This window comes from Stegodyphus dumicola, chromosome 2 (assembly GCF_044657685.1).
Source record: "Stegodyphus dumicola isolate Sdum_Otavi_A_Nest chromosome 2, ASM4465768v1".
In the NCBI taxonomy this organism is placed as follows: domain Eukaryota; kingdom Metazoa; phylum Arthropoda; class Arachnida; order Araneae; family Eresidae; genus Stegodyphus; species Stegodyphus dumicola.
In genome coordinates this window covers 39,943,854-39,970,922 of record NC_140769.1, presented here as the reverse complement: position 1 = coordinate 39,970,922, position 27,069 = coordinate 39,943,854, and the positions used below count along the sequence as shown (strand labels likewise).

Sequence of the window (27,069 nt, the reverse complement as noted above, 5' to 3'; positions counted from 1 at the left end):
TGTAATGTATTTGCAATGTATGTGCAGTCTAATGAATAAATGCCGTATCAAAAATCATACATAAGTAGAGCTTATACGAAACTTTTTCAACTTCTAAGGAATTTTTTCTGGACAGCTCCATTTCTAGATTAATCCTCTGATATGACTTTTATATAATGACGATAGCGTAACTCATTCGGAATTAAAAATTTCCAGAACCGAAATATTTCTCGTAATATGATATGTACTTGCTTTTTGCACCTCGGCCTAGATAGACGGCTGCTTGCTTCTTCTCTTCTTACCACAACTCTATTAAAAATGTGAAATGTTTGAAATAGGCATGATTAGAGTACCAAGTGAATAGTGCCAACTGAAATAAAAACCGAATATTTAATCAGCCACGACGAAAATGCCTCCGCAATCAATATCATTGCATGTATGCATGTTCATCTCATTGTGTAAAAACGACGGTACCTAGAGCCATTAAATTTTGAATACACGTAATCCACCACCCGAGCATGTGCACCGCGAAGCCCGAATGAGTTTATTTACTATTTGTTTCATATTTTGTACAAATTTAATGAAATTTTAATTGACAAACTTGGTGATTTGAAAGCGAGAACTTGCAACACTGTTCGAAATTATATATTTTTATCTCCAGCTCTCCAGACTGTTGCCACTCGGTGAAAAGTAAGATATTTATCTTTCAATTTTAATCAAGACACTCGGCTATTTGAAAGGAATGTGTTGTCATTGCCGAAAATAATTTTATTTTCTGTGCTCCAGCTTGTTCCCATTCAGTAAAGCCTAAGATATTTAACTTTTAGATTTAATCTGGAATGTTACTGAGTAAGCAAATTAAGCGATTTAAAAGCAATAAACTGAGACTCAAGAATACTTTTTCTTCTTTTTAATATGATTGACTTAAACAGAAATGCCTTAAAATCATAAGATATCTAACCAGAAATACTGAATATTTTTATAAAATTACACTAACTTAATTCATTAAAATCATTATATACTTTTTTTTATGATAACATACAAGTATTTAGGCGGCTGATCGTGCGAGCGCCATAGTATTTAAAGAAATAATACAGCGAATGTAAAAAAGTGTATGGCAGTCTTTAATACTATCAGGAATTCTAAGGATATGCTGATTTTGTATCTTTTGTGATTTTGTTTGTTTGTTTTGTTGTTGTTGAACTGTAGGTGACGTAAGTACCACAGAAGCTATGCTTGATAATAAAGCTAAAAAGACAAAAACAAACAAACAAACAAAAAAAAAATGTCAGCAGGAAGGAGTCTTAAGAGAAGATTGGTAACCTGCGATGCTCAACGAAATCGCCGTTGCGACGTTAAAATCTGAATTCTTTCAGATTTCCCTCCTCCCCCTTTTTTAACCTTATAAGGACGCATGCGGTATTTTTCAGCTAATTAACTTCTCGATTTATGAATCACCGTTAAGTGTCAGACAGTCTTGAGAGTTGCTAAACATGTAAACTAATGCATATTTAAAATATATGTGGTGTTGTCTATTGAAATTTCAGTATGCAATATGATTTGAAATAAAATGTTAGAAAGGAAGGAAGAAAGGAAAAAGGTTTTATTATCCATTTTTCTTATTCTGCGACATTTAACCATAAAATTCCTTCGCTGTCCGTTATCCAGCATCCTCGGGAGAATTGTACCTTCCTCTCGAGATTGTCCACCACAAAGTCCGAGGATTAACGCCTGGGTAATAATGGGCAACACTTCCATTTGGTTGACCGCAGGACAACAACTACCAGCCTCAGTAATCAGAAATTATCCCCCGTGTTCTCCATCTCTTCCTGGGTCACTCTGGATATTGGGTTACAGATATGGCCCCATGGAGTGCTCTTTTGAGGCCCCGTACCATCAGCACGTTCATTCCCCCGACGGTCGTAACCCCATCGAGGCGCGTTGGCCTTTCCAGCCCTCTGGTTTGTTGCCTTTGTGGTTTAACAATCCTACTCAGGCAAGGAAAAAAAAGAGAGTCCCGTATACGACGAAATGGAAACCCGTTAACTATGTCCGGAAATGAAAGATTCTCCTTCGGACAAGTCTCTTGGGTATTGCCTAATCCCACACGTCACAGAGGACAGGTACCCACCCGCCCATCCTTTCCCTGGATTACTGGTCGTAACGAATGATTCTTTTGTGATTTGCTTTTGGTGTAGAAAGTCCATCGGTATAACTATATGAGGAAGATTTGTGAAATTGTAGCTTGACTTTTATAGAATGGAGGGAGATGATTTTTTGCATCTATTTTTTTTTTTTTTTTTTCAAAGAAAAAGCATTAACTGTCGAGGAAAATAAATATTGTACGTTTGTAAGCGGTTAATGATTACTTTCTAAATACAGTTTTTGCAGGTATTAAAATAACAAGATATCTACATTCGATTCACAGTGCTCCAATGAACCATTTCCGGTAAAGTAAAAGCAGAAATTTTAATTATAAAATGCACTAATGTTCTTAAAAAGCGAGAAAAAGAAACAAGGGGATGAGTAAACCTTACAATATATATATAGAAATATAGCTACAACTTTTATTTTTTCAAGATATGTTGAATAAGAAATACAGAACAAATGGTTAACATTTCAATCTCATTTTATGTGAATTCCGATGTTATGCAATTGAAAGCTCGAAATGTACTCTTATACAAATTAGGCTTTATTTTTCTGGTGAGAAGCTTGTATTCATATCTGGCATATCATGGCAACAAAGAGCATTCTTGTATCTCCTTTCGAATAGGAGCCACTGTAGTGAGTGCTCGATACGTCAGTGCCACCAGTAACACTGACGTACTTGCAACGTCTCCCTGGGGTAATTTCCCACGTTAACAACGTTTCTTTCCATATCGCAACAATAACGCTAGCCTTCTTTTAGAGTCAAAAATATTATACATCTTCTTTGGCTACTTAGATCACTTACCATCGAAACTGTGTGGGGTACTGTCAAACGAAAGGGGGATTTATTTATTCTCCAGCAAATCTTGAGCTTTGGACGCGGGTTACTGTAGCTTGGTTGGCTATTCCGTAACACATCCTTGTTTGTTTAATTTAGTGCAACAGCATGGCTAGCAAGCCAGAGATAAACACACAGGCTGTTAAATATTATATCGCCGTATTTAATGGGTACTGTTTCGAAATCAAATTTCGAAATCGTAATATTTTATTCTGAATTGACTACTTTGCATATCTTGCCCAAACACTTACAGTTATGTTATAAAGTACCGCTCAGCTGACTGTCGTACCGATGGGCCCGGCTCGGACATGGCATAGGTGTTTGTAAGCGTACAATGTCTTTGCGGCAAGAGGGCGATCAAACTACACGACGAGCTGGAAGTCCTCTTGAGAAGCTGGTGGTAGGGGAAGAGGGTGAGAGACCTTCGCACAGCCCCTCGAGATGTTCTTCCTCTAAACTGTTGCGGAACTGTACAGGTAGTATGACAGGATTATAAATGTACGAGTTACCATGAAATTCCGGTGTCCCGTCCACTTAGCGCCAAATTTATTATACAATGTTATCCATATAGCAGCAACTATATTACACAGTGTCTTTGTATAATAAAGTTGCTGCTATATTCTTTCTAGGTGGCCTGTATTTTACGAATAGTACAGCAATTTATTACCAATATTGCATTAACATAGTGCAATTATAATAATTTTGATATGAACAACAAAGAAAAAAATACATAAATTAATTGCTGAGACGGATAAGTTCGGAACTTCAAAGTACATTCTCTCAATAAAATCTGTACACATTGTAATGGCATCAATATTTTTCCTATCTTAAACATTATACCTTTTTTTCTCTGTTGAGATATGATTATATATTTATAAATTAATTAGTTATTCTGTAAATGGTTAAAGTTATTAAATGTTATACTTTTTATATGATGTTTTGATGTACTGAACAACTTTACCATGAACATAATTCAATCTTTAATTTGTAATTAAATCAATTTAAATTCTATGCAAATGATGTAAATTTTTTAGCAGTGGTGGTTGATGAACTTCGGCCTTCAACGTCGCGACTGACTGTCGCATCGATCTTTGACGAACCTGCTTGACAACACAGAAGATGTGTCATCTTGGCCTTGTAGAGGTTACAGAAATGACAAGCCATCTGCCTGTATGCCCTATCATTCGTTATATCTACGCATGCACGAGCTAAATAGATGGTGAAGAGGGGTCGAGGTTGAGAAAATGAGAGCCATTTTGTCGCGCTCCGACACGTCTATTTCCATTCTGGGCAGCGGCATGCATGGTTCGGGCAATTTTACGAAACTTGATAACATCGTCCTTACGGCGATGCACAGAAGCAAAATTGTCACGCATCTTCTCTTACGCATCGTTTGTACGTGCAGGTAAGGGAGGGCGAATTGTCGACCCCTTGAGCAAGGAGGTGATGCGGTCGTCCCCCTACTGATATCCGGGTTGGTTGGAATAATTGTTGTCATTGCTCTGTAACCTGTGGCCCAGGAAACGCCCCTTTCTCATCGCTAGCGGCTCATCATTTTTATTCGGGAGGAGAAAATGCTTTTTTGTCTTCCTTCTGCAAATTGTCTCGTTAGAGTTGCCATTCATTTTTCCTTATTTGAAGGCATTTTTGGTGTTTAGGCGTCGCCAGAAAGTAAGCCGCAAATAGGTGTCGAGGGTTTAAAAAAAAAAAAAAAAAAAAAAAAAAAAATAGGTGCTCACCCTCATTTTCTTGCTACCAGGCTTACCCTAATCATTCTTTGCTTGAGAAAGCTCTATATCATCGCTTCTAGTAATGTTTTATTCCCCAGCCCACTCTAGAGAACTAGAATTATCTACCGTATCTGATGAATAAATATGATTTATCTATATTGCCAGAATTTGCTCGAATTTAATGTTATAATTTCTGTTAAGTCTGGTTTTTGTAACATTAATTTTGTGCCGTTTTTTGCGCTACTTGTTAAATTAGACAAAATGTTTCTAAAAGGATTTCCTTCACTCGAGAAAATATATGTAAATATCATTATCTTCTTTTTAAGGGAAGTAACACCATTTCGACAGGAAAAATATAGAAATTTCCATTCTTATGACCCTGACTATTTTTCTTGTAAAACTCATTGCATAGATAAAATAATTTATTTATAGAAACGTAAGATTAATATTATGTTAAAGCAAAAAATCAATTTTTATCTTCAATATTATATTTTGTGGAGGAAATCACGTATTAAAATCTAATTCTTGCCCATTAGTAATTGTTATACGCTGTATGTAAATCTGTGTGATTCTACAGTGAGCCTACAGCCATTGCGAGCGGTGTTTAGGAATTTGATATCACAAATATCTCGTATGAATGGAAGTATAAGTCATACAGCGCTTAAAATTAGCCTATGATATAGCTTTTACAATATAAAAACACATTTAAATAATCGCTTATTAATTATTATTGCTTTTAATGATTAGCAGTTCGATAGTGAACACTGGTAGACCGACCCGAGATTTAACCTCGACGAAAGAACCAATTCTAGACGTATTTAGAATTCATAAATTTCTTACCTAAAAATAAAGAAAGCGATTGAAAGGATAAATCGTACGATGCTTGTATAATACACAAAAAACTTAATGACCTCATATAAAAAAATCTTTTTTAAGATCCTAGGGTAGCATATTTTGAAAGTGCACGGGTGAAATGAAAAATGTATTTTAGTTATGAACCAAGATGTTAAATTTTACATTTATGAGTAAGTTAATTATTTTCTAATTAAAAGGCAGTCTGTTCCTTTATGAAAGGTAATCGGTGGAGAGCGTCATTTTCCCCCCTTGCCTTGGGAAAAACTCTTTCTTTGAAGATGGGGAGGAAGCTTTTCAAGAATCGAAATATTTTTTAATCATAATTTTTTTCGATATATTAATTATCTGACTACTAATTTTTTTTAACTTTTTAAATTTTAATTGGGACTTTCTTGTACTGGCTGTCAACTTATATTTATGCTTTTTTAGGAAGCTATAGAAAGAAAATGGATGATCTGAACTTGAATTGAATTATGTGCATAACTCCTTTTTTTTAAACATTGATTTTTCTCGCAGATCACTGAAAAAAAACGAGTCAAGGTATATTTGTATGCTGTGACAGATGCATCAGTATATATGCATTATGCTGTTTATTTTCTCTTTTTGTAAAATATCTTTCATGCACTGTTACATAGCTGTTAACAATAAAAACTCCTCAACAAACAATGCCGCACTTTCCTTAATGCATCATTCTCCATTTAAACGTGTATAAACATTTTCAGTACCTTTGTTTAATTTGCACGTAATGGGAATTAAATAGCTCTTAAAATGGAATTCTAGAATAGGTGCAAATTGTCTTTGAATATTTCAGCATGCTATTGTTTCCTTTGCTTTGTTCCTGTACAATAATCTTAACGTTACATCCGTGAAAAAAAGGTATCCAACCTCTCCAGATAAAATTACAAAGCTCTTGAACATTTTTCAAAATCTGTCGAATCATTCAAAAACTGAGATCTTAATGGGACAATACCGGCGCTCGTGACAAAAGACCCGAGTGCCAGAAGGGTGTTGTCCCCCTTCCCGAGATTAACGCCCCGTAATTAGTGGTGGCAGTGGGTAATTAAAGACTGCCTCATATTTAATTAAGCGACCCATAATGAGCGTGCCAGCTTTATCGGCACTGGCGCAATCCTTCTTCGTCTGATGCGTGCCTCTCAAAAAGGGTCGATATATTCAAAGTGTAGATGACTAGTAGAAAGGGAGGGTTTGAAGTTCGGTTGCCTGCTGTTGTCACTCGTCTCCAACAGAGTCTCCACACTGCGTGGCGTTGCACACATTTATCAAAGTGATTGTGCATTTTTTGCATCCCAAATACGTGTTCATTGCTGGAGATGGTGAAATATCTTTTTCTCCACAAATTCATTCGATTAATGATTTGGATTCCTGAAGCTGTAGTAATTTACTTTCTAACATTTTGAAGATTTGTAACTGTCATATTTTGGTAATTTGAAAACAGTACTACAAAGAGTTATATAGAATCCCAAATAGTTCCTTTTTATATCACACAAAGCTATCTTCTCTGAAGGCGTTCTCCCATGCATCAGAAAACTTTTCTAGATCCAGTATAACTCCAGCTGTTTCACACAGACTACTTATCTGTTTTAGTATCTTCAATTAGAAGAGTTAGTAGAATATACCTACTTGGAAGCATATTTCTGTAGTATGCGTGTTCATAAAGAAAATTCCTCATTCTTCCGTCTTTATTCTTATCATATAAGTGGTAAAAAGTCCATATATAGTAAACGCTGTTAAAAAGTTTACAATGTAATAAATTAGTAAAAAGGCGTAATAAGTTACTACTGCAATTTTTTTAAAGTTTATTTAAAACAGTTATAATAGCACATAGTATACATTTTAGCAGATATCTCGTTTATTTGATTTTGTCTCAGATCAATAAATATATCTTGTTTTCAAAAGCTTCTGCATTTCATATATAAAAACACAGAAATTTTTAAAAATTATAATATTTATAGTTTAAACGTGAAGTTTTCGAAAGCTAGGTTTGCATGAATACATTTGGCTGTTTCTTCAAAATCTTAAGCGTTTGCAAGCACCGGGGCACTTTCTTTGTAGTAAAAATATACAAAATTATCAATGAATAAATAAATAAATTGATAACAAATAAAACATCTTTTCACAAATTTAAACTTTTATTGTAATTTCTTTATGTTATAGACTGTGGAAAAGTAGGAAGGAATCAGTTTGAATTTTAGTTGTTGATTGAGTTGGATTTGAGTATTAAAATTTAAGCTTTGAAAACATTTTATATTTATTTCCCAATGCCGTTTCCTCAGCCGACTTCGATTTGGCCACAACTAAGACCAAAAGTGGTGGTCACTTTATTATGGAGGCACCTAATAAGTGGCCCATCTTTGCCTTTTATGATGCCTTCTCCGGGATTCGAACCCGAGCTGTTTGGTATCGCAGTCGACTCTCCTAACCGCTATACCGGTTTGGGCGGAAAACCATTAAATATAATTAAAAGGAAACGATAGGAGTTGCATGAGCAACTTCTTGAAATACAAAAACAAAATGATTTATTCCAGTTCCATCATTTTGTCTTTTGCTGAACACCAGCTTTGTTCATTTTCTCTTTTGCTGAACACACGCTGTGTTCATTTTTTCTATGTGTGGAACTAACTAGTCATTTTCCCTCTTTTATGCTATGAATCAACAAACCATGTTTATCAACGCAGTGTAGAAGGGCTCGGTTTCGAATCTCGAAGAAATCATGGATGTAAATTATCTGTCTCTTCATAGGAGGTCATGGAGGCCGCCTATTAGGTACCTCCATAATAAAATGACCACCAGTTGAGCTGATTCCATCAGTTGAGCGTAAAAGCTGAATGTCTTAAAGGCGGTGCAGCTGCTCATCTGATGGTAAATAAATAATAAAATGACCACCGGTTCCAGCCTTAGCACTGGCGAAAACCTAAAAATGGCCAATGCCCACCATTAAAAATAAATAAGTAAATAAATAAATCTGAAAACTTTCAGATTTTACATAACGCCCAAAGGGGCGTTTTTTTTAACGTTCTGTGGGTTACGTTCATTTATTAAATATCGTGTTCTTCGCACTTAAACAATAAAATTTAGTTCAGCAATGTTGCAAAATAATTTTAAAATTAGCATATCTTTAGAATTTCCGATACACAGTCTCGCGCGCTGGAGTTATTTCCCCCCCCCCGTACAGTGTTTCCATTGCTCGCTTTGAAATCGTTGAGTTTGTTAATCAAAAATTCGTTAAAGTTTTACAAAATATGAAACAGATAATAAAACAAATTCCAAATTCGGGCTTCCAGATGCCCATATTCAGGTGGAAATGTACGTCATTCAAAATTGGATGGCTCTAGGTACCGTTGTTTTATCACTATGCGAGAAACATGCATGCATTTACGCAGATTCTTTATTATTTAATTTCTTTAAATATAATGCAGGGCTCTATTATTTGGTGACAACAATTTGAAAAGTGAACCGACATGTATAGTGAACATCCTTTAAAATTTCGATATTGAAATATCTCTCGATTTCAGATCATCTTTGTAAAAAAAATATGTTTCCTGTAATAAATAAAGCCCGATTCGGTCGAGTTGCTATCATCTTATAATGTATTTATTGAATCATATTATCCCTTGTAAACTAATAGCCCATCGAAGGAAAAACGGATTAATACTATGCATTTCCTTCCCATTAAAAGTCGCGGAAATAGATGAGCCGATCACTACAGGAAAGAACCCATTATTTCCCAAAAGCCAGTCAGTAGATTGGTTGTGTCATCAGCAACGGGGAAACCCCCTAATCCGGTTAAGTGTCGCCAACTGAGGTGACGAACAGTGACGTCCCTGTCCTATCTGGCCCGATCATCGGCTCCCGGACTTTTGCCTTTGCCCGATTAAGATTGACATTTTGGCTACTTAGCTTGGCTAGGGTTCAGGGTTGGGGTCGGGAACGGTTTCTCCTGCTGATATCCATTTCACCCTTTCGAAAGGGATGGATTCCCCTGGCGTGTGATATGCTGAGAGATCTATCCCTGTATCAGTCAGATCTGATGATGAGGTAGGAATCTTGATTTGGGGATGTTGCAGTTAGTGCTTTGCTTAAAGTTAAGTTGTTTGTGTAAAGTCAAGTTGCTTGTAACATTTGTATCATTTGTATTCTTACCTTTCTTCGCTGCCAGAGAATGGAATAATTGTTGTATAGATTGTAATTTAAAATCAGGCTTCAAAAATGATAATAATCGAGCAATTTGGCTTCGAATTTTTATAAAATACCGAGTTTAATGAGACTTTCGCTAATAGCAATAAAAGAAGAAGCAGAGCTCTTTATAGTTCTTTCAGCAGTGTGCAGATTCAATATTTGCAGAAATTTTTCATCAGAAGAAAGATTGGATTGGATTGGATTATTCAATTACGGCAAAGCACACGAGAGCTATCTGCCTAAAGGGAGGGATGCCTTCGTGGAGGACTTTCTAACATCAGAAGAAGGAATAAGCTAAATGCTTTGATAAATTTATTAAAACCTATTTGATTCAAACCGAAATAAACGATTTTAATTGTTGAGTTAAAAAGGCCCTTTTTTTATCACGCAAAAGAATTTCATATTCTTCGTTTCTTTTCTTTAATTTATTCTTTTATATTATTTTTTCTTCATTTTCATATTTTATTGCTTCTTTTCGTGTTCCAGTTTATTCATAAATTCACATCGACTTATGAAACACAGTTTAGATTTTGATTGTATCTCACCGTAAATCTTTTTTCTATTAAAGTGGTATATTAATAAATAAATAGAGCTTTCTTTTATCGTGATCTCGTTTTATATTCGTATGTTTTATAACGATTGTACGAAATTAATTATTTACGCAATTTTTTCTGACTATGTTTATATATTTGCTCGTTTGAAAGTACTTTTATCATTTTAGTATTAAATTTAAGGTTTATGCAGAGTTATGTAAACAGATTTTTAAAACTTACGAGTTATATTTTGAATTTCTAACAATATTTGAATTTTTGATTTTAGCAACATGAGGATTATTAGAGAAACGGCCCCCGAAATGAGTTTTAGAGAGCTTTTGGAAAATTCGTAAATTCAGTGAGTTAGTTAAAATAATTAATGAAATGCTTCATTTGGTATGATGTAGTTCATGCAAAACAGAATGGCATCGTAATAAATTTAAAACTCTCGTGTCGAATATAAGCTAAATTTATTTTCTTTATCAGAAACGAAAACAAACAGCATACTGTGAACTGTAATCATTTTTATTACTTTGAATTAGTAAGCCAGTCAAAAGAAAACCGATTCGAATATTTTCATAGTGATAACTGTTTATCCATACTATGTACAATTATGTATTTATTTATGTTATATAGCGCATTTATACTAGTGGTATACATAAATATATTGGATTAATGGCAATGATGCATGATATGGATCATTAGAAAATAAGTTCAGAGAATATAATCATGAAGCTTTAAGTACTTACCCAACTGTTACTTTTATCATTCTGAATTTTGACTGTCGTGCGAAGAACGGGAAGAAAATATGCTGAAGCTAAAGTTTGATAGTTAAGTATCGATTATGTCCTTGCACTGGCTCTGACAAACTCTTTGGAATTAATATGTTTCCACTATTGGTGCGTAGGGAGGGGAGATTCTGCATCTTAAGACAAAAAGTAGTCTTCTGTATCTTTTTTTTTTTTTTTCTTTTAAATAAAATATGTGCCTTTTCAAAAAGAGATTCATATGAACTTTTTCAGAGTTATATTTACTGGGAGTTTTTCTGTTTGTATTAAGAATTTCCAATCTTTTTCGTTTGTTGTTTTTAAAGATTAATCTCGGAGATAAGTTACGATTAACAAATGCCAATAACCTTAAAACTCCCACGATCTTGGGATAGTTGGAAAAGAAAATAAGAGAAAAAAATTAGAAATTGCAGTGCATTCGAGGAAAAATATGCTTTCCGGTCTGTCATTAAGAACTATTAAGTTTTCATTCCATTCAGAAATATTAAAGTTGCTCTCATTATTTTTCTATATTAATGGTGCTTTGCGTAAGTAGTTTTGAAGCTATTAGAATTTTAAATAAGTCTATCTACGAAGAAATTCATTTATAGACTGCAACGCGTATGTTGATATGCAAACAAACAAGACCAAGAATAATAAGTAATGAAAATTTTTCTAGTTGTTATGCTGTGTGTCGATTTTACTTCGATTTAAGTATGATTGTTGTGAATCTTATTATTGCTTGTATGCATACCCTTGATATGCTTTTTTTGGTGTACTAGATCCAGATATTAAAACGTATCATCGATTCGAAAGATATCCACTGTTTTATCTGTTCATTAAAAAAATTAAATATTATAATTTTCAAATTATTTGTTTTCAGATATAGGCACATAATTTTACAGCGCTAGGTTTTCTAAAAATCATAGAAATCAGTTAGATTTTTTGTTATTATAATGTTTGAAAATTTCATTTTTTCCCTATTAACCGAAATTTAGACACGATTTATTTATTTATTTATAACGCTCCCTAGCATTTTAATTCCAGGTTCTGAAAATTTAAAAAATATTCTCGTAATTATCCCCCTCTTCAGTGCGTTCAGAGAATGAGATTCCTCTAAATTTTAAAAAGGATTCGTACACCTGGTGAATGTTTTCGTCTTACTATCGAAGACAAACCATTGCAAACTACTTGCGAAGATCAAGCAGAATTCCTATATAACGGTTGAACTTTATGATAGCGAAGCAAATACGAACTGACATTCAGTCTACGGCTTCTCTGAGTGAGCTGCTGTAGTTATTTATGGATGATTTGTTGTCTAAGGAGCAGCAGAGACAACAGTAAGAATGAGCAAGGTTAAAGTCACAGAGATGTGGAAATCAAGATATTATTTTAAATACTATAATGTTAATACGGCTGTAATATTCTTATTGTAATGCAGTTTGTATAAAAAAAAATATTTTGATAGCTACTTGCAGTTTATTCATGACTAATTTTCATTTTTTATATGTTCTTACTGTAACCGCGTCTTTAGAGAATTAAGTTATCTGCATAAATTTTCGAATTAACAATCGAACGCCGTTTTTCGGTTTTATCCGTTTTGTGCACTATCTGTGAGGTTAAACTGATTGTGCAACTTATGATCTTGTTCATTTGACTGTTGAAAGTTCACTGTTTTGTAAGTTCAGGTTGGAATTTAAATATTCTTCTTTTCTGCCTCTCAGATTTGAATGCGAGCCTATGTTCTATGGTAATTATTGCTCTTCTGGATGAGTACTATCACCCTTCTTAATTTGTAAAAACAATTTAGAATCACTCTGTATATGTTATAACGTTGCGCGCCTCTAACTAGCACGCAACCTAGAGGTGACTGTGAAAGCTTGTATAAACCACAGAGTCTTATAAAGGGTTTAAGTCCCTTTTTATTCAACGTACTAAATTACAATTGCGTCCTCTTGACGCTTACAACTGTGCCAACTAGGCAGTCAAATAAAAATAAAAACCTGAAAAGAAAGTAAAGACAATATTCTAACTACGAGGCTCTCTAAAATAACTAACTCACCGCGTTTTACAAAAGCCGCAGCTAATTCAGCAGACTTGAAGCTCACTGGAACAATTGCAACTACTTCCCGCCAAGCACATAGGCCGCAACGCGGGGTTCTTTAATTCTCGATTTCTACCTCCGCGCTCGCGAAGTAAGAATAACTCTCTCTCACCGAAATTGTTTCCTTCTATTTAAATCATACTACTTCCGCTGATAATTTGAATGCTTGCGCGTTCTACTCAAATTTACATATTCTGGCATTGGCAGTTCCAGGGTAAAGTAAGGCTTGACAGGAAAGATAGTTTAAACTTAAAATAAATGTTAGTTAAAATAAATATAAACCCTACAATGTGATTTGATATTCTTTTCTATTAGTTCCAATCTGATTATCAAAATGTATGATCATACGCTCTAAAATATACGTTTGGTAATAATTATCAAAAGCTTGCACTTAGCTACGCATTGTTCCACGTACAAAGCGGCCTTACATTTCAAGAATGTTTTACCGAAAGGCAGGGAAAAACGTATCACTTACATGTGGATCTGTCGTATATATAATTGTTTATAATTTTTCAATAAGAAAAATGATATGAATACCTATATTTGAATGAATAAGAAAAATGATATGAAATACCTAATGTACGGTCATGTTTTTGTTGCCTCCTATTAACTGGTGACATTTTCGTCAGGAATCTCTCTTTCCCCCCCCCCGCGAAACTAATTTCCGTTGCCATTTCTAAGCAAAGTATATTGCATTGCACTTAGCAACAAACTACTTCTACTAGTATGCTACTAAATAAGTGGTTGCTTACTAGAAGCTTTCGTTTTGCAGATTGCTAGCGGAAGTAATAAACATATCTACTAAAGTCAGCCAAACATTGTTGTGGTTAGGAGAACATGACTGCGATACCGAAAGGCCTGGGTTCGAATCCCGGAGAAGGCATGGATGTAAAATTGCCTTTCCCTTCATAGGAGGTAGCGGTGGCCGCCCATAAGATGTCTCCACAATAAAATGGCCACTACTTCTGTAGCAGTGGCTATTGCTGTGATAGGCAAGTGCCCGCCATTGGGGGGGGGGAAGTCAGCCAAACTCACAGCTGGGGAAGTAGATCATGCAGCGTATTCAGATTCCGTTGACTTGGGCAGTTGATGATAATCTGCAAATAATACTTCATTAGAGATAAGTTTATCTGTTTGGTGAGGATGCGGGTGTGCAGTCATTCATGTAACGCAGGTACATAAGATACGAAATGTGAAAAGAGAATAATATACTATAGGACAGTGCAGAATACTGTAATGCAACACATAATGTTCAGAAATGATAAGAATATGTTACTTCGCTTCTGTAAGCAATACTTTGCAAGAAATATTATCGCATATTATAAACATGCATCATTTGAACAAAATTCATTTTTTTTTTAATGAGAAAATTTAAGTATACATTGTGTTGAAAAATATTTGGCAAAATTGTAAAAGCACATAGAAGAGACCGATATGCTCATATTTGTAATGAAATTCTTGTGCCGAAATGGCGCATTGAGCGACATGTGAAAACGCTCTGGTAGCGTAAATCGTCGTTCCCTGTGCTAAACGACTAAAATGGAGCAACTGGCTCAAAGAAGGTACAGAGAACGATTCTTGAGTACCTCATTTGAGCAACTGCTCTGTTTCTGTCTTCAGACCGTAGATAAAATGTACATCGGCGAGCTTCATGTGTGTGTAGTGATGCATACTGCTCAAAATCGCACGAGGAATGACAATTTACGCTAGATATACGTTTTTACCTGCCATTCAACAGCGCCGTATACCACACATCGCGCCATTTCTAAACACACAATCCCACCAGTGGCCGAGCGGGTAAGTTGCTGAATACTGGTAGTTCTAGTATTCAGCAACTTACCCGCTCGGCCACTGGTGGGATTGTGTGCTTAGAAACGCCTATGTAGTCCAGTATTGCTGAATACTGGATTACATAGGCGTTTTTGTGTTTTTCTTATGTGTGACGTAGATACAAGCCAAATTGTCTAAGAAAGTCCTCCACGAAAGCATCATTCCCCTTAGGAAGATCTCCAGTGTGCTTCGCCGTACTCAGTTCTAAGAAATAAAGTTAACTTTTATGCTATAATGTACGAAACTTCACAAAAATAAATTTTGAATCATTTGTTACACTAAGAATTCGCAAATATAAAATAATGATCATGCCTGCAATTTTTCTATTATTAATCCCAAGTATATGCTGGACTCTCATCCTTTATTTTAGTACCGAAACTGTTATTGCCTTTTGAGAAGAAAAGAATTATTTCTAATCAAGAGAATTCTCTTCTCCTCAAAGCAAAATTCTCCCAAACACTTCCCATCAAAGCCGTCGCTCCCGTCCTCTTCCCAAAAAAAGGGGAGAAAGAAAGAAAGAAAAAAACTTAAAACGACAGTTGTATAAAAATTACAATAAAAAATATGTAAGAGAAACTCTCCGTCCAGGCTGAAGATTTATGTTCAATAGTGTACTAAAAAGTCGGCAAGAACAAGAAGATACAGCGAAGAGAACGTAGCATTTCGCAAGTAAAACAACAGATTGGTTCGGGAGGGGCAGAAAGGCGGAATCATCAAAGGGACCGCTCTCTCCGACGACACACGGAGATTATCGGGCTGTGTAAGGGATGTCATAATTTGTTGTCGATCGCTTGACTCCGGGCATCTGCTGCCTGGAGATAAAGTGCCGCTACGGGCAGAACGATGCTCACTTCTCGGCTAGTTTCAACCCCTCTTATCGCGTCCATTCACGGGGGGAGGGGGACAACAGAGAAAGTGAAAAAAATGGTTTTGTATATGCAATAAAAAAATGTAGGTCTTCCTCCGCCACCTCTGCGACACTGATACGAAGCCAGATAAGTTTGTGAGCGATATATTCTCCGACCCCTCCCAGATCGCGGCTCGTCAGTCGCGGTCTCATCCACTCGCCCACCCTGCGGAACAGGGACAAATCGCAAAGTGAGCGACAGTGAATTTCAGCTCTGAGTTAAGTGAACGTCAGTATCTTCCTTCTCAAATTTCCTCGACAATGATTTTTATTGAATCGAAATCCGAAGCTTTATTTTTTTACGATCGTATATAAGTGCTCTGATTGCTTTAAAAAAAAAAAAAACTTTGCTGATAGTATTCTGTTGTAATTACACTTTTTTGTAGTATTTATTCAGCGGTCATTAACGAATGTCTGTGAAGTCATCAGAACTGTTTATTATGTGTATAGATTCAAAATGATAAAACTCATCATTAAAATGAAATGAAATTTTCAAAAATCACTAGAAAAGCTTGATTTCATATTTTAGATAACTGTCACCAGCATAAGAGTCTTTAGAATTAGCCATAAAGAGACCTGATTTACTTCATTAGATCAACAGAAGATGGATCTTAAATTTCAGAATGCGAAACCAGTATCGAGAATCCTAATTCATGTTACTAGAAGATCAACTAGAATCGGTGATGCTGATTCCAAATATGACTAGGAATTGCTTCCAAAATGTGACTAAGGACTGCTAGAGTTGGTCATTCGGAAATGCATTCAGGTTACTGTTATGACACTAGGGTAGTGGAAAGACATTAGTAGTAGTCGCTGCAGTAACTAATTCTATTGTAAAAACATAGTGTTTTATTCTTTAATTTATAATTTCGATGTTTGTGTATTTGTTCTTTGTTTCATTCAAGGAATGAAAATCGTCACAAGGTATTCACATCTGTAATATGTGTGTTTATTCCCCTGAGATCATATCTGAATTCATAATATGATCACAAATTTTGTATTGCCTTACACTGGTCATAAGAAGCCATGTTGTAAATTACAGAGCTAACAGTAAGAATAAACACGAGCCACCAGTGAATCCATTAAAAGCATCAGATTTCTGGGCATGACCTAGAATTTTCAGAACTTTTTACAGTTAAATGTGTTCAAGGTCATCTGTGTGTATTGAGTGTTTATTTTCTGCCAATCTGCACTCACGTAGTTATTGTATAAGTAACACCTGATCTGAGCCGCCCTAGTGGTTAGGGAAGCATGACTGCGATACCGAAGAGCCTGGGTTCGAATCCCGGAGAAGCCGTGGTTGTAACTGTCCATTCCTTCGTAGGAGGCGATGGTGGCCCACCTATTAGGTGCCTCCATAATAAAGAGACCACCACATCTAACCTTGTATAGATTAATGGACTGTGTTACATTGTAAACTGTTCACTATCTGCAATTGGAAAAAAACAACCTGATCTGTCTTTTGTTAACTTAGAGATATGCCTCAAAACAAGTAAACACCCTTTCGGATTTATGGATGTTTGTTTAACAATTAGTTGCATTGCTGTCATTTATTGAATTTACTGGGAATTGGAAGACGAGTAAGGTTACGATATTTATCACTGCTGTGCGATAAAACTGAAAGATGAAATTTTCGCAGCATCTAGGGCTGTTTAACAATTAGGCTTGCGTGAGAAAGCCCCTTTAAGTGGTGCTTTATTGATGTAGCGCTATTTTCTCGTATTTTTCCCCATCATCCCCTGCAGATTTAATCACTCCCGAGGGCCGGATGGTTTTTGACACTTCAGTTTTTTACACACTTCCCCCTTTGCGATAAAAACTCTTCGCCGCTCCTGGGTGAGGAGGTCACCCCAGGATGGACCGAAGGCGCTGTTGCGTTGCGGTTATCCTGGTGTTCCAGACGTGCTGGTGGGAAATCTCCAAGGAGAGGAATTCCCTTCCGATTTAATGAAATAAATAAATAAAAAAAAAAGCAGCTAGAAAGTTTTTCACAGCGATTTGTTATAAAGCCTGTATCGGATCTAAATTCTTTTTACTGGATCTCTCGGCTCATATCACCTGCGCAGTTGTTTTCCTGCACTGAAGCTCAAACGAGATTGTTCAGAAATTTTGACTTTAACATTGAATTATTTTAAATGCTTTGCAAATTATATTTAACGGTGCTTATTTTTCACTGCGGTTTATACCAGTTTTCCTTAAACTAATAGATATTATCACTATGAAAGTGAATATGAACAATATTGATTTAACAAAATGAAGGTTTTTTTTTTTTTTTTTTTTTTTTTTTTTAAGTATTTTAGAATTCTTAACGATTTAATATGTAAAATATTCTAATCAACCACTATAGACTTCCATCTTATATACTACTTGGCAATTAAATCTGCATTATTTACATATATCAAATGAGACTAGTGTCTAGATTAATTAAAAAATCCTGTTTTACTGAATGCATCTGGATTTACGTATATATAAAATCCAAGCACCAAAAAATTAGACGCACCTAATTGATATTTATATATGAAGCAAACAGAGACCAGCGACCAAACCAACAGAACCAGTACGGAACTGGATTGTGATTTGATGGAATCTCCATTAGTTTGGTGCTTTATTCTTTGTTAGTCGCTGGCGGTTTCCTTGCAACAGCAATGGGCGTTCATTCTTTTTACTAATATTTATCTGGACTTTAAGGGCTTTTTCTTGAATAGGAAAATCCAAAGATGATAGACATCCTGGAGCAGAGTGCACAACAAAAAATTAGTTCTGTTTCCGCGATTCCTCTTTTCGCGTTTTTCAAAATTCTTCCTGTTCCCGCGAAATCGGAGAATACAGATTCTCCTTCCTCTCAGAAGATGTCAGGATAAGTCATTAAGAAGAACTAAGCAGTTTCTTTGAGCATAAGTTAGTCTTCGTTAAGTTTAGGCTCCTCCTTAAATCTTTAATTTCATTCTATTTATAATTCTGCTACAATATTAGCTGTTATTTTCACATCTTATGGTAATCAATGTGGATTTTAGACATTATTGAAACTAAAAGGAAAAAAAAAAATCTTTAGCCCTTTATAAAGGTTATCAGCATCGATTTCGGAATAGAAATAAGGGAAATGTAGTTTATTGGATTTGCATAAACGAAAGAATTAAAAGGGGCAATTAAAACCAAAGCAGAAGTCGTTTTTGAAGAACGAACGTCATTTTAGAACGAATATTTGTTCTGAAAGATTTTATTATAACTCACCTTTATGCAGAATTGTGGAAGAATATTGTTTTTTAATTTAGGAAACGATCTTTTAGTTTATTGCCAAAATCATTGCAGAGTTTGAACATATATATATATCTTTCTCCTTTTAAATATAGTATTAGCTTAATTCATGCAAAAATCTGAGATCGTAAATATTTTTCGATTATTTGTTTTAAAAATTCTTTTTTCTTAATCGAAATTTTTTTTGCTTTCCTACATTTCGGTAGAGGCTAAGGTCCACTCGGGCCCCCCACTATGTAACCCCTTTTAGAAGAGGGTAATGAAGATTGATGTTTTTGCGGAAACAGGAACTTTTTTTGACAACCGCGGAAACAGGAATGGCGGGAACAGGAAGACACCACAACAAATTGCCTATGATCAAGCGGTGGTAATTTTCTTTTCACTTCCCGAGTCAGCTAAACTAAGTTTCTCATAAACAGTTAAGAGATGCATGCTTTCAGATGGATTATGCATATATATGATCATTACATCACATAATGTATAATTCAACTTAAATAAATTGCTGAATGAATAAAAGCTGAAAATATTCAATGCACTGTTGGTTCTTAATATTTTGACAGATGAATTTTTGTGAGTATTGGAAGCAAATGGAATGCGAATGAAAGTTGCCTTCTTCATATATATCTTTCGATATTTTGCAATTGCGGTTTCAATCAATTTTAGGACTTAACCAAATAATATCGACTAAGATTGTAAAATAGCGTTATTAATTATTAAACAAATGAAAAATTACCAGTTTTACAATGCAAAGATACCAGTTTGACATCATTTTTAAGTATTAAACTATAATCAGATGATCAGACTGCAGTTTTTGTTTTGTGGGTAGTTTCTGATCTATTGCTGCTGCTTGTTCCATTACAATACCTTAAAATGCATGCAAAATACCTTGCTTAGCACTGGTTCTGCCTTCTTCCTTAATGATTTTTCTTTCTTCCTTACAGGCCATCCGTTGCACAGCTCCTAACTGCTCCTGTGATTGCTTTTCTCCGTGCAAAGCTCAAATCCGCATGTGTGATGGTTGCGGACATGGCTGGGTTAGTCATGGTAAGATATTTACATTTAATTTGACGTAATGAAAAGGCGTCATTATTTTGCTATAAGCAGTAAGCAAAAGAAGTTAATTGCGTTAAAAATATACGATGTAAGACTTCGTAACATGTACTGCATTTTGTGTTCAAAATAATTTCTTAAAAAATATAAATTAATCTCTTTTTTATTCAACATGAAGGAAGAATTCGTATTTGTTTATGTCAGAGGTAGGGTGGGAAACAACCAATTGTTTAGTAAAGTTCCAGTAAATCTGAAGTTTCGTTTTAATCTGAGACGGTATTATTTATGTTAAATTATTCCTAAATAGAATTATTGAGAAAATTTTCTTCTGTGCGTTGTTAATAAATTGTCAAGATGAGAATCACTTTACTCAGAAAGGAATGTTAAAATCTTAATTTTTTTTATTATTTTTTTTAAGCTTCATGCCGTGAGAGAATTCAGAAAACCGATGGAAAATTATCGACTTCTATTAAAGATGAAATTCCCGAAATTTATTAATTAATCTGGAAATTTATTAATTAATCTCCAAATTTTATTTAGTTTTTATTTTCTTTAACTTGCTGCGTGTACTTAGACATAATACAGAATCGGTCATATTGCGGCCGATTCTGTATCATGTGATTATCTAATTTCACATAAGGTTGAAAATTCGGATTATACAGCAAGCAAAAGCTTAAAAATGGCCTGGGCGTCAGAAGTTTTCATTTTAAATTTTAAACCAAACTGGCGCAACAAGAAACTAGTCATAGTAAAAGATATGACATCATTACTAAATTACCGACTTGGTAAGTTGGGAATTAAAACACTTCAGCCATTTAGAGCTGAAGTAGCCAAAATATTTTTATTTAAAAAAGATTCAATTTAACTGTATTCTCTTCTTTTTTATCAAATATCTCCTTCGTATCTTCTTGTTATTATCATTTTTTTTAATTTTTCATATGAATCGATTAAATAATCACTGTTCAATCAATGATAACAATCTGCGATTGGAGATGAATCTGTGGTCATATCAATCGTATCAGCCGAATTATGGTGTCTGAATTTATTAACTAGAAGCTACTTATTAAACGTTGTGTAGGACAAATGCCGAAGACAGCGCCTTTGGTTCTCAGCAGACTCGGCTATCTTTTAATCTCTTTTCGAATTCTGATGACAAGAATAACCAGACACTCACTGGTCGTAAAAACGGAAAAAAAAAATGGCGAAGACCTTTATTATGGTTTTCCTTTTCGAAAGCGGATGCCGAATGCACAAAATTTATGATTGCCGAGTCTTGTTTTGCAAAATGTCTGCCTCTGTGCATCTTGGGAAGACAGAATTCATTGCAGCCCCATTATAGTACCGCTCGCTCAGGAAATCTCTTGTTCAGAAAGAAGCGGATTTATATAATTTTAAGAGAAGCTCTGTTCTTGCAACATAGCCGTCTTCCTCATTTGCAGAATGTGACAAAGAGCTTTCATTGCTTATAAATTCTCCGTATGTTTCTTTGTTATTATCGCAAACGTAATTGAGTCCTGTCTTCATTATCTTATTTACGTTTAGCCGATGCTGATGAAAGCAATTCCGGGTAAAAATGTCCGCTGCTTTAGAGCAATATTGTAGTGCAAAAGAATGATGTAATTCAATGTAAGCTGTTCAGTATATCTGATTTTGAATTTTTGAATTAAAATTTACAAGTGAAATTACCCATGAACAATGAGGATGTCATTAGATGTTTATTAATGGTAATTTGCTCTAGTAGTTTACTCAAGATTTTTATAGAAGATGGAACTAATCTTTTTTTTTTTTTTTTTTTTTTTTTTTTCTTCAATATATCTGGATGCGAATGCTAAATGGTTCTTAAATCTCTCGAATCCTTTATGTAAGAATAAGAATGCGGAAAAGAGAAGTGACTTAATTTAATCAAAATTTTAAATCTGTATTTAGTTTAAACAAATTTAAGAATAGTTTTTAAATATCCAATGGTATTTTTAAAAAAACATGATCAATTAATTAATAAAATCCTATCTGAAACTCTTGTGAAACTTTGGGCTTCTTAATATAATTTGACAAAATGTATTTTGCAAAGAACAGTTTAGATTTTTTTATTTTTTATTAGAGTCTTTTTAAATTAAGGCTATTGCGGAAGAAGAAGATTATTTGAAGACTTAACAAAGGTGAACATTAAATATGGAATACTAAGTGCTCCTTTTGAAACTTAAATGCCGCAATGATTGATATAGTTGTTAGCGTTGCTGGCTGTCGTATCATTGAGTCTGGGTTCGGCTTAGATGCTTCTAAATGTGTAGTCTCTTTTCGGCATGGAAGCACTTAAAATACACTGATAATCTTAAGTTCTCTCTGGTGGTTTGTTGCTAGGGTAAGAGGGGTGGAAAACCCTTGGACTCTCTGTTTGAGGGAGATTCTTCTTCAAAACTGGGATATAGGTAAGCAAAATCGTACTGCCACCTGTAAACCCATGCCACTGACAAATGTAATCAATCCCGCGTTGCTCACGATGACGAAATTTGGGGGACTAATTCTGATACCGCTGTCAGATAAAGTGGGAAGGTCATAATGGAACAGAAAATTGAGAGTGTGATGGCGATCTAGGCCGCCATTGGGTAGTAGCGATGCAGGTCCTCAGAAATTGAAACAATGACATTCCTTTTTTAATAGACTTCTGTTGGAGGCCAATAAAACTAATCTTTCCTAAGTCTGGAATTAAAACGTGACCCCTTTAAAGTTAGGATTCGGATGAAGAAAAAATCTCAAAAATAGTAGTTTTCAATTAAATCTTTTTCAGGATTCATTGAATTCGAGGATTCGAATGTTTTATCTCTAAAAAAAATATGTTGAATTCATAAAGATTCCGTATGACACCTTCGTGGTGGACCTTCTAAGGGAAACTGGCTCGTATACACGTTACACATGGAGAAAACCACGAAAACGCCCATGCAACCAATGCATCCGCGAGATTCGAACCTCGGACCGAACTACCAAGGTTAAGCAACTTTTTCACTCGCCCACTAGTGGACCTACATTAAAAACAACTAATGCAGAAATTTTCAAATAAGCTATATGATAGAAAAATTACGTTTCTTTTGAGCAAGAATCTTCAAAAATTAATTATTCACTCGGCAGGAATCGAACCTGCAACCTCCCATTTACTCGTCAGTTGTGCTGACAATTTCACTACAAAGAATGCATTGAATTCCTTATAATATTAAATTATTAATACCGGGACCTTCTCATATTAACTTCCGTTCACATTGAAATGACAATAATTACTCAATTACTCGGAGGGGGGCAATAAGAAGGAAGAAATCACGATCATTTTAAATGTTCGCGTTTTAATCACAAATGTTATTTTATTGTAAAGTACATCTGGTTATTAACTCTGCATTCCACGTGCATGACTGAAATACTTTCGGGTTAAAATCAGGGGGAAGAAACTATGTAAATAACCCACTTGCATGACGCATAAATCTATCATATAGTAGATGAAACCGCATAGGAACTTCTTACAGAAACAATTTATTAAGATATGATACTTGCACGCAACACTGAGTTTTCCATGCGAAAGACTTCCGTTTTAGATGAACATTCTACTGGTCACACGAAAGAATTGAAGTGACTGCTAATATCAGTCTCTTTGATAAATGGCTAATGTTATACAGCACACAGCTAGCTACACGTCAACGTACCCGAAAAATCGTGTTCAGTATAGAAATTGTACGTATCAAGGTAATGAAGAAAAGAAGTTAATTCGGTTTGGTTCAACTAGAGGAGCAGCGGTACAATGATAATATATCAGAGTTAATTATTATTCATATCAATCTTGTAACAGACGTAAAGGCTTTGGTTCTAATAAATAATATGTAAATGTTATTTGTATTCTCGAAAGAAAATCAAGTCTATGCATTAAAATCGGTCCCATAAAGTTCCAGGTTTAACACACTGAAAATGTATTAAAGATTCTTAATGACTTGCATATAGAGATTTTTCAAAGAATTCAGTATGATTACATTTAAACAATTAATTTTATTTTAGAAATTTAATATACTGCCAAGAACAAAACGGATAAACTTTTTGAAAGAATATTTCCGTGGTAACATCTATGCAATAATTTTCTCATTATGTTACAAATTATATCCTCATTGCAGTGTTCAAAAACATACAAGTGTAGCCTGAATTGGGGGGGGGACGAAGGGGGAATGGTGAAGGAAGCTTGATGAATGTATGTAGGAGTGGGGCATCTATTTTCTCGAATCTCATGAATCCTAAAAACAGAGATTTTGGAGACACAAGTTTTAACTGATGTCCAATAAAAGTGTTCATTAAATTAAAATGTGACTTGAAATTTCAATGGATTTCATCAGTATCACCTCATTGGGGGGAGGAGGTCTCTGGGTGCCGCACTGTTAATTTTTTAAAAATAATAAAGCGACCCTCATCTGTTTAGCATTTACTTTTTCCTCGAGAATCGAAAGATTAAAAAGGTTTAAGAGTCGAGAAAATTTAGGATTCGGTCCATCTCTAAATTTAAATATATAATAGTTAGTTTTCCTTAAATTAATAAAAACACTCAGCATCTCTTAATCTGCAGAATTATAAGGGGAAAAGAGCATGTAGAATATTAAATTTTTCCCCTTTTATTACCATTACTCAGAAGAAAAATTTTCGTAGCCTGCAGTCACACTTAGTTTCTAGAATTACCTAAATACTGAAAATAAGAATTGATTTCCATTATTTATTTTATTGCATTTACATACTTCACATTGATTATAGTGATCTACCTAAGGAAAGGTCAATACTTCACATTGACCTTTCCTTAGGTAGATAGCCCTCGAGGCTTTGCCCTATTCACATAAACTAAATCAAACCCTGCAAAAAAGTCAGAAACAGATTATCCTAACACTGTAAACCTCTAAAAAGTCTCCAATCACCCTTTAAGATGAGGAGTATAAAAGGCATTTTCTCCCTCCTTTCTACATGCCTTCGTGGTGTAACGGTAGCACACTCTGCGCGTATTCGAGAGGTCCAGGTTCGAGTCCTGACGAGGAAATTGTTCATTTTTTATGTCTTCTGCTTCAAAATAACCTTACAAACTAAATAAAGTATTATGAATATTTTATAAAGTACTATTTTTGCTTTAAAGGAATCATATAAAGTTAAATTATATTTTTATAAAGTTCCCACTGACAATATTAAAACTATCATAACATGCGCTGTAACATATGTACACCTCTGACACACAGGTGCTTAATGAGAAGAACTTCCTGTTTTGTTCAGAGACTAATTCAGTTAGAACTTTGAGGAAAGGTGTTGTGGAAATCCCCTGGTGCGGTTTCCGGACATAAGAGACTTAGTAATTACCCCATTGCAGGTATTTCCGATAAGACTTTTAACAAAACGACAGAGAGGATCTTTTGTGTTAGTTTTTTATGTAGTGAAATACTCTAAAGAAGATGCAATCCAGCGTCGTGGCTGCATTAGGCGGCCATTCTGTGAATTATGGCTATAATGGTTGATTATGTTATTTATTAGTAATCAAGAAATTCTTATTAAGTTTTTAAAATAAATATTTAAAAGACAACTGTTCTTTTCTTTCACTCAATACGGATGTTCAGACGGTAAAGCGCTATCTTATTTTGAGAAACGTTGTTGTTTGAGATGTATATTTAGAATCAGTATACTTAAGTAAAATGAAGCCTATAATTTTCTTTTCTGAGTACCCTTGTATGACTAGATTTGTGTTATTTGCTCCAAACCTGAGTTTATATTCTAAAAATAACGCTATTAGGACAATTTATAATGTAAACATTTTCATTCGATAAGCAAAACTATATTAAAAGCATTTTTTTTTCAAAGCATACGCACGCTTTTCAGGACATGGATTTACATTATTTTAAAATTTAGGTCGGTATGGCAACACTTTTACCAACAAAGGCAGAAACAAAAGTGAATTTTCCATCAGTACCTGATAATTTTCGAAGTCTTCTACAATTTCAACCTTTAAAAACATATTATCGAATAAGTAACGTTGATTATTAAATATATATTTACTGCTGCAGACTGTATAGATTTAAATCTCTATATCTACGTTTTATGTAACTTTGAATTAAAAAAGAAGCATATACCTGGGTTTATTTTATGTAAATCGGTACGTCAAAGAGTATAAGTAAAAATGCGAGTAGAATCTTCTAATAAAAAAGTAAGTTCATGTTTTTTTTCTCACGTTATTAATTAAGGTTATTAATTTTATTGGTTACACATACATACATATTAAAGATAAGATAGAATCCCATTCAGGAAGGGCATGGTTACTCAGTTAAAAAAAAAAAAAAAGTCATACTTACCGTATTTTAATAACTTTTTAAGTGTTTCTTCCTGAAGATAACTAATTTAATATCTTCCTCGTTTGATTAGAGTACTGAATTATACAAACTATACAATCGTAATAAAGTTTTTTAAGGAATAAAATATACTCTACGTTTAATTTGAAATACTGAAAACGTTTTAACGTAATATCTAAATGTATGTGTTCGTTATAAGATTTAGTATAAAACATATACCTGCAGATTACTTGTTGTTTAATTGTAAGATATTGTAAGGAACTATATGAGAAATACAGTATTCTATGCAACTCTGTGCTGGTAGTTAATTATAGTATAAGGTATTTTCTCCCTCTTTTCTGCCTGCCTTTGTGGTGTAACAGTTAGCACACTCTGCGCGTATTCGAGAGGTCTAGGTTCGAGTCCCGCAAAGGTATTGCATACTTTTCAGCTTCCTGATATCGAAAATAAACTTAATGACGCTACAGTGGCGCCTGAACTAAAAGGTGGGGGATGATGATTCTTCATTGGGTGATTCACTGATCAGGAATTGGCGACT

At 34.6% G+C, this 27,069-nt stretch overlaps 1 protein-coding gene across 1 annotated transcript in view; it reads left to right on the top strand.

Moving 5' to 3' along the window:
* The window catches only part of LOC118182139 (zinc finger protein basonuclin-2-like), a 284,225-nt gene that overhangs the window by 88,983 nt on the left and 168,173 nt on the right, over positions 1-27,069 (top strand). The window contains exon 2 of the mRNA XM_035351443.2: positions 20,085-20,187. Coding sequence (XP_035207334.2) covers positions 20,085-20,187 — 103 coding nt within the window. The remainder of the gene's footprint in view (positions 1-20,084; positions 20,188-27,069) is intronic.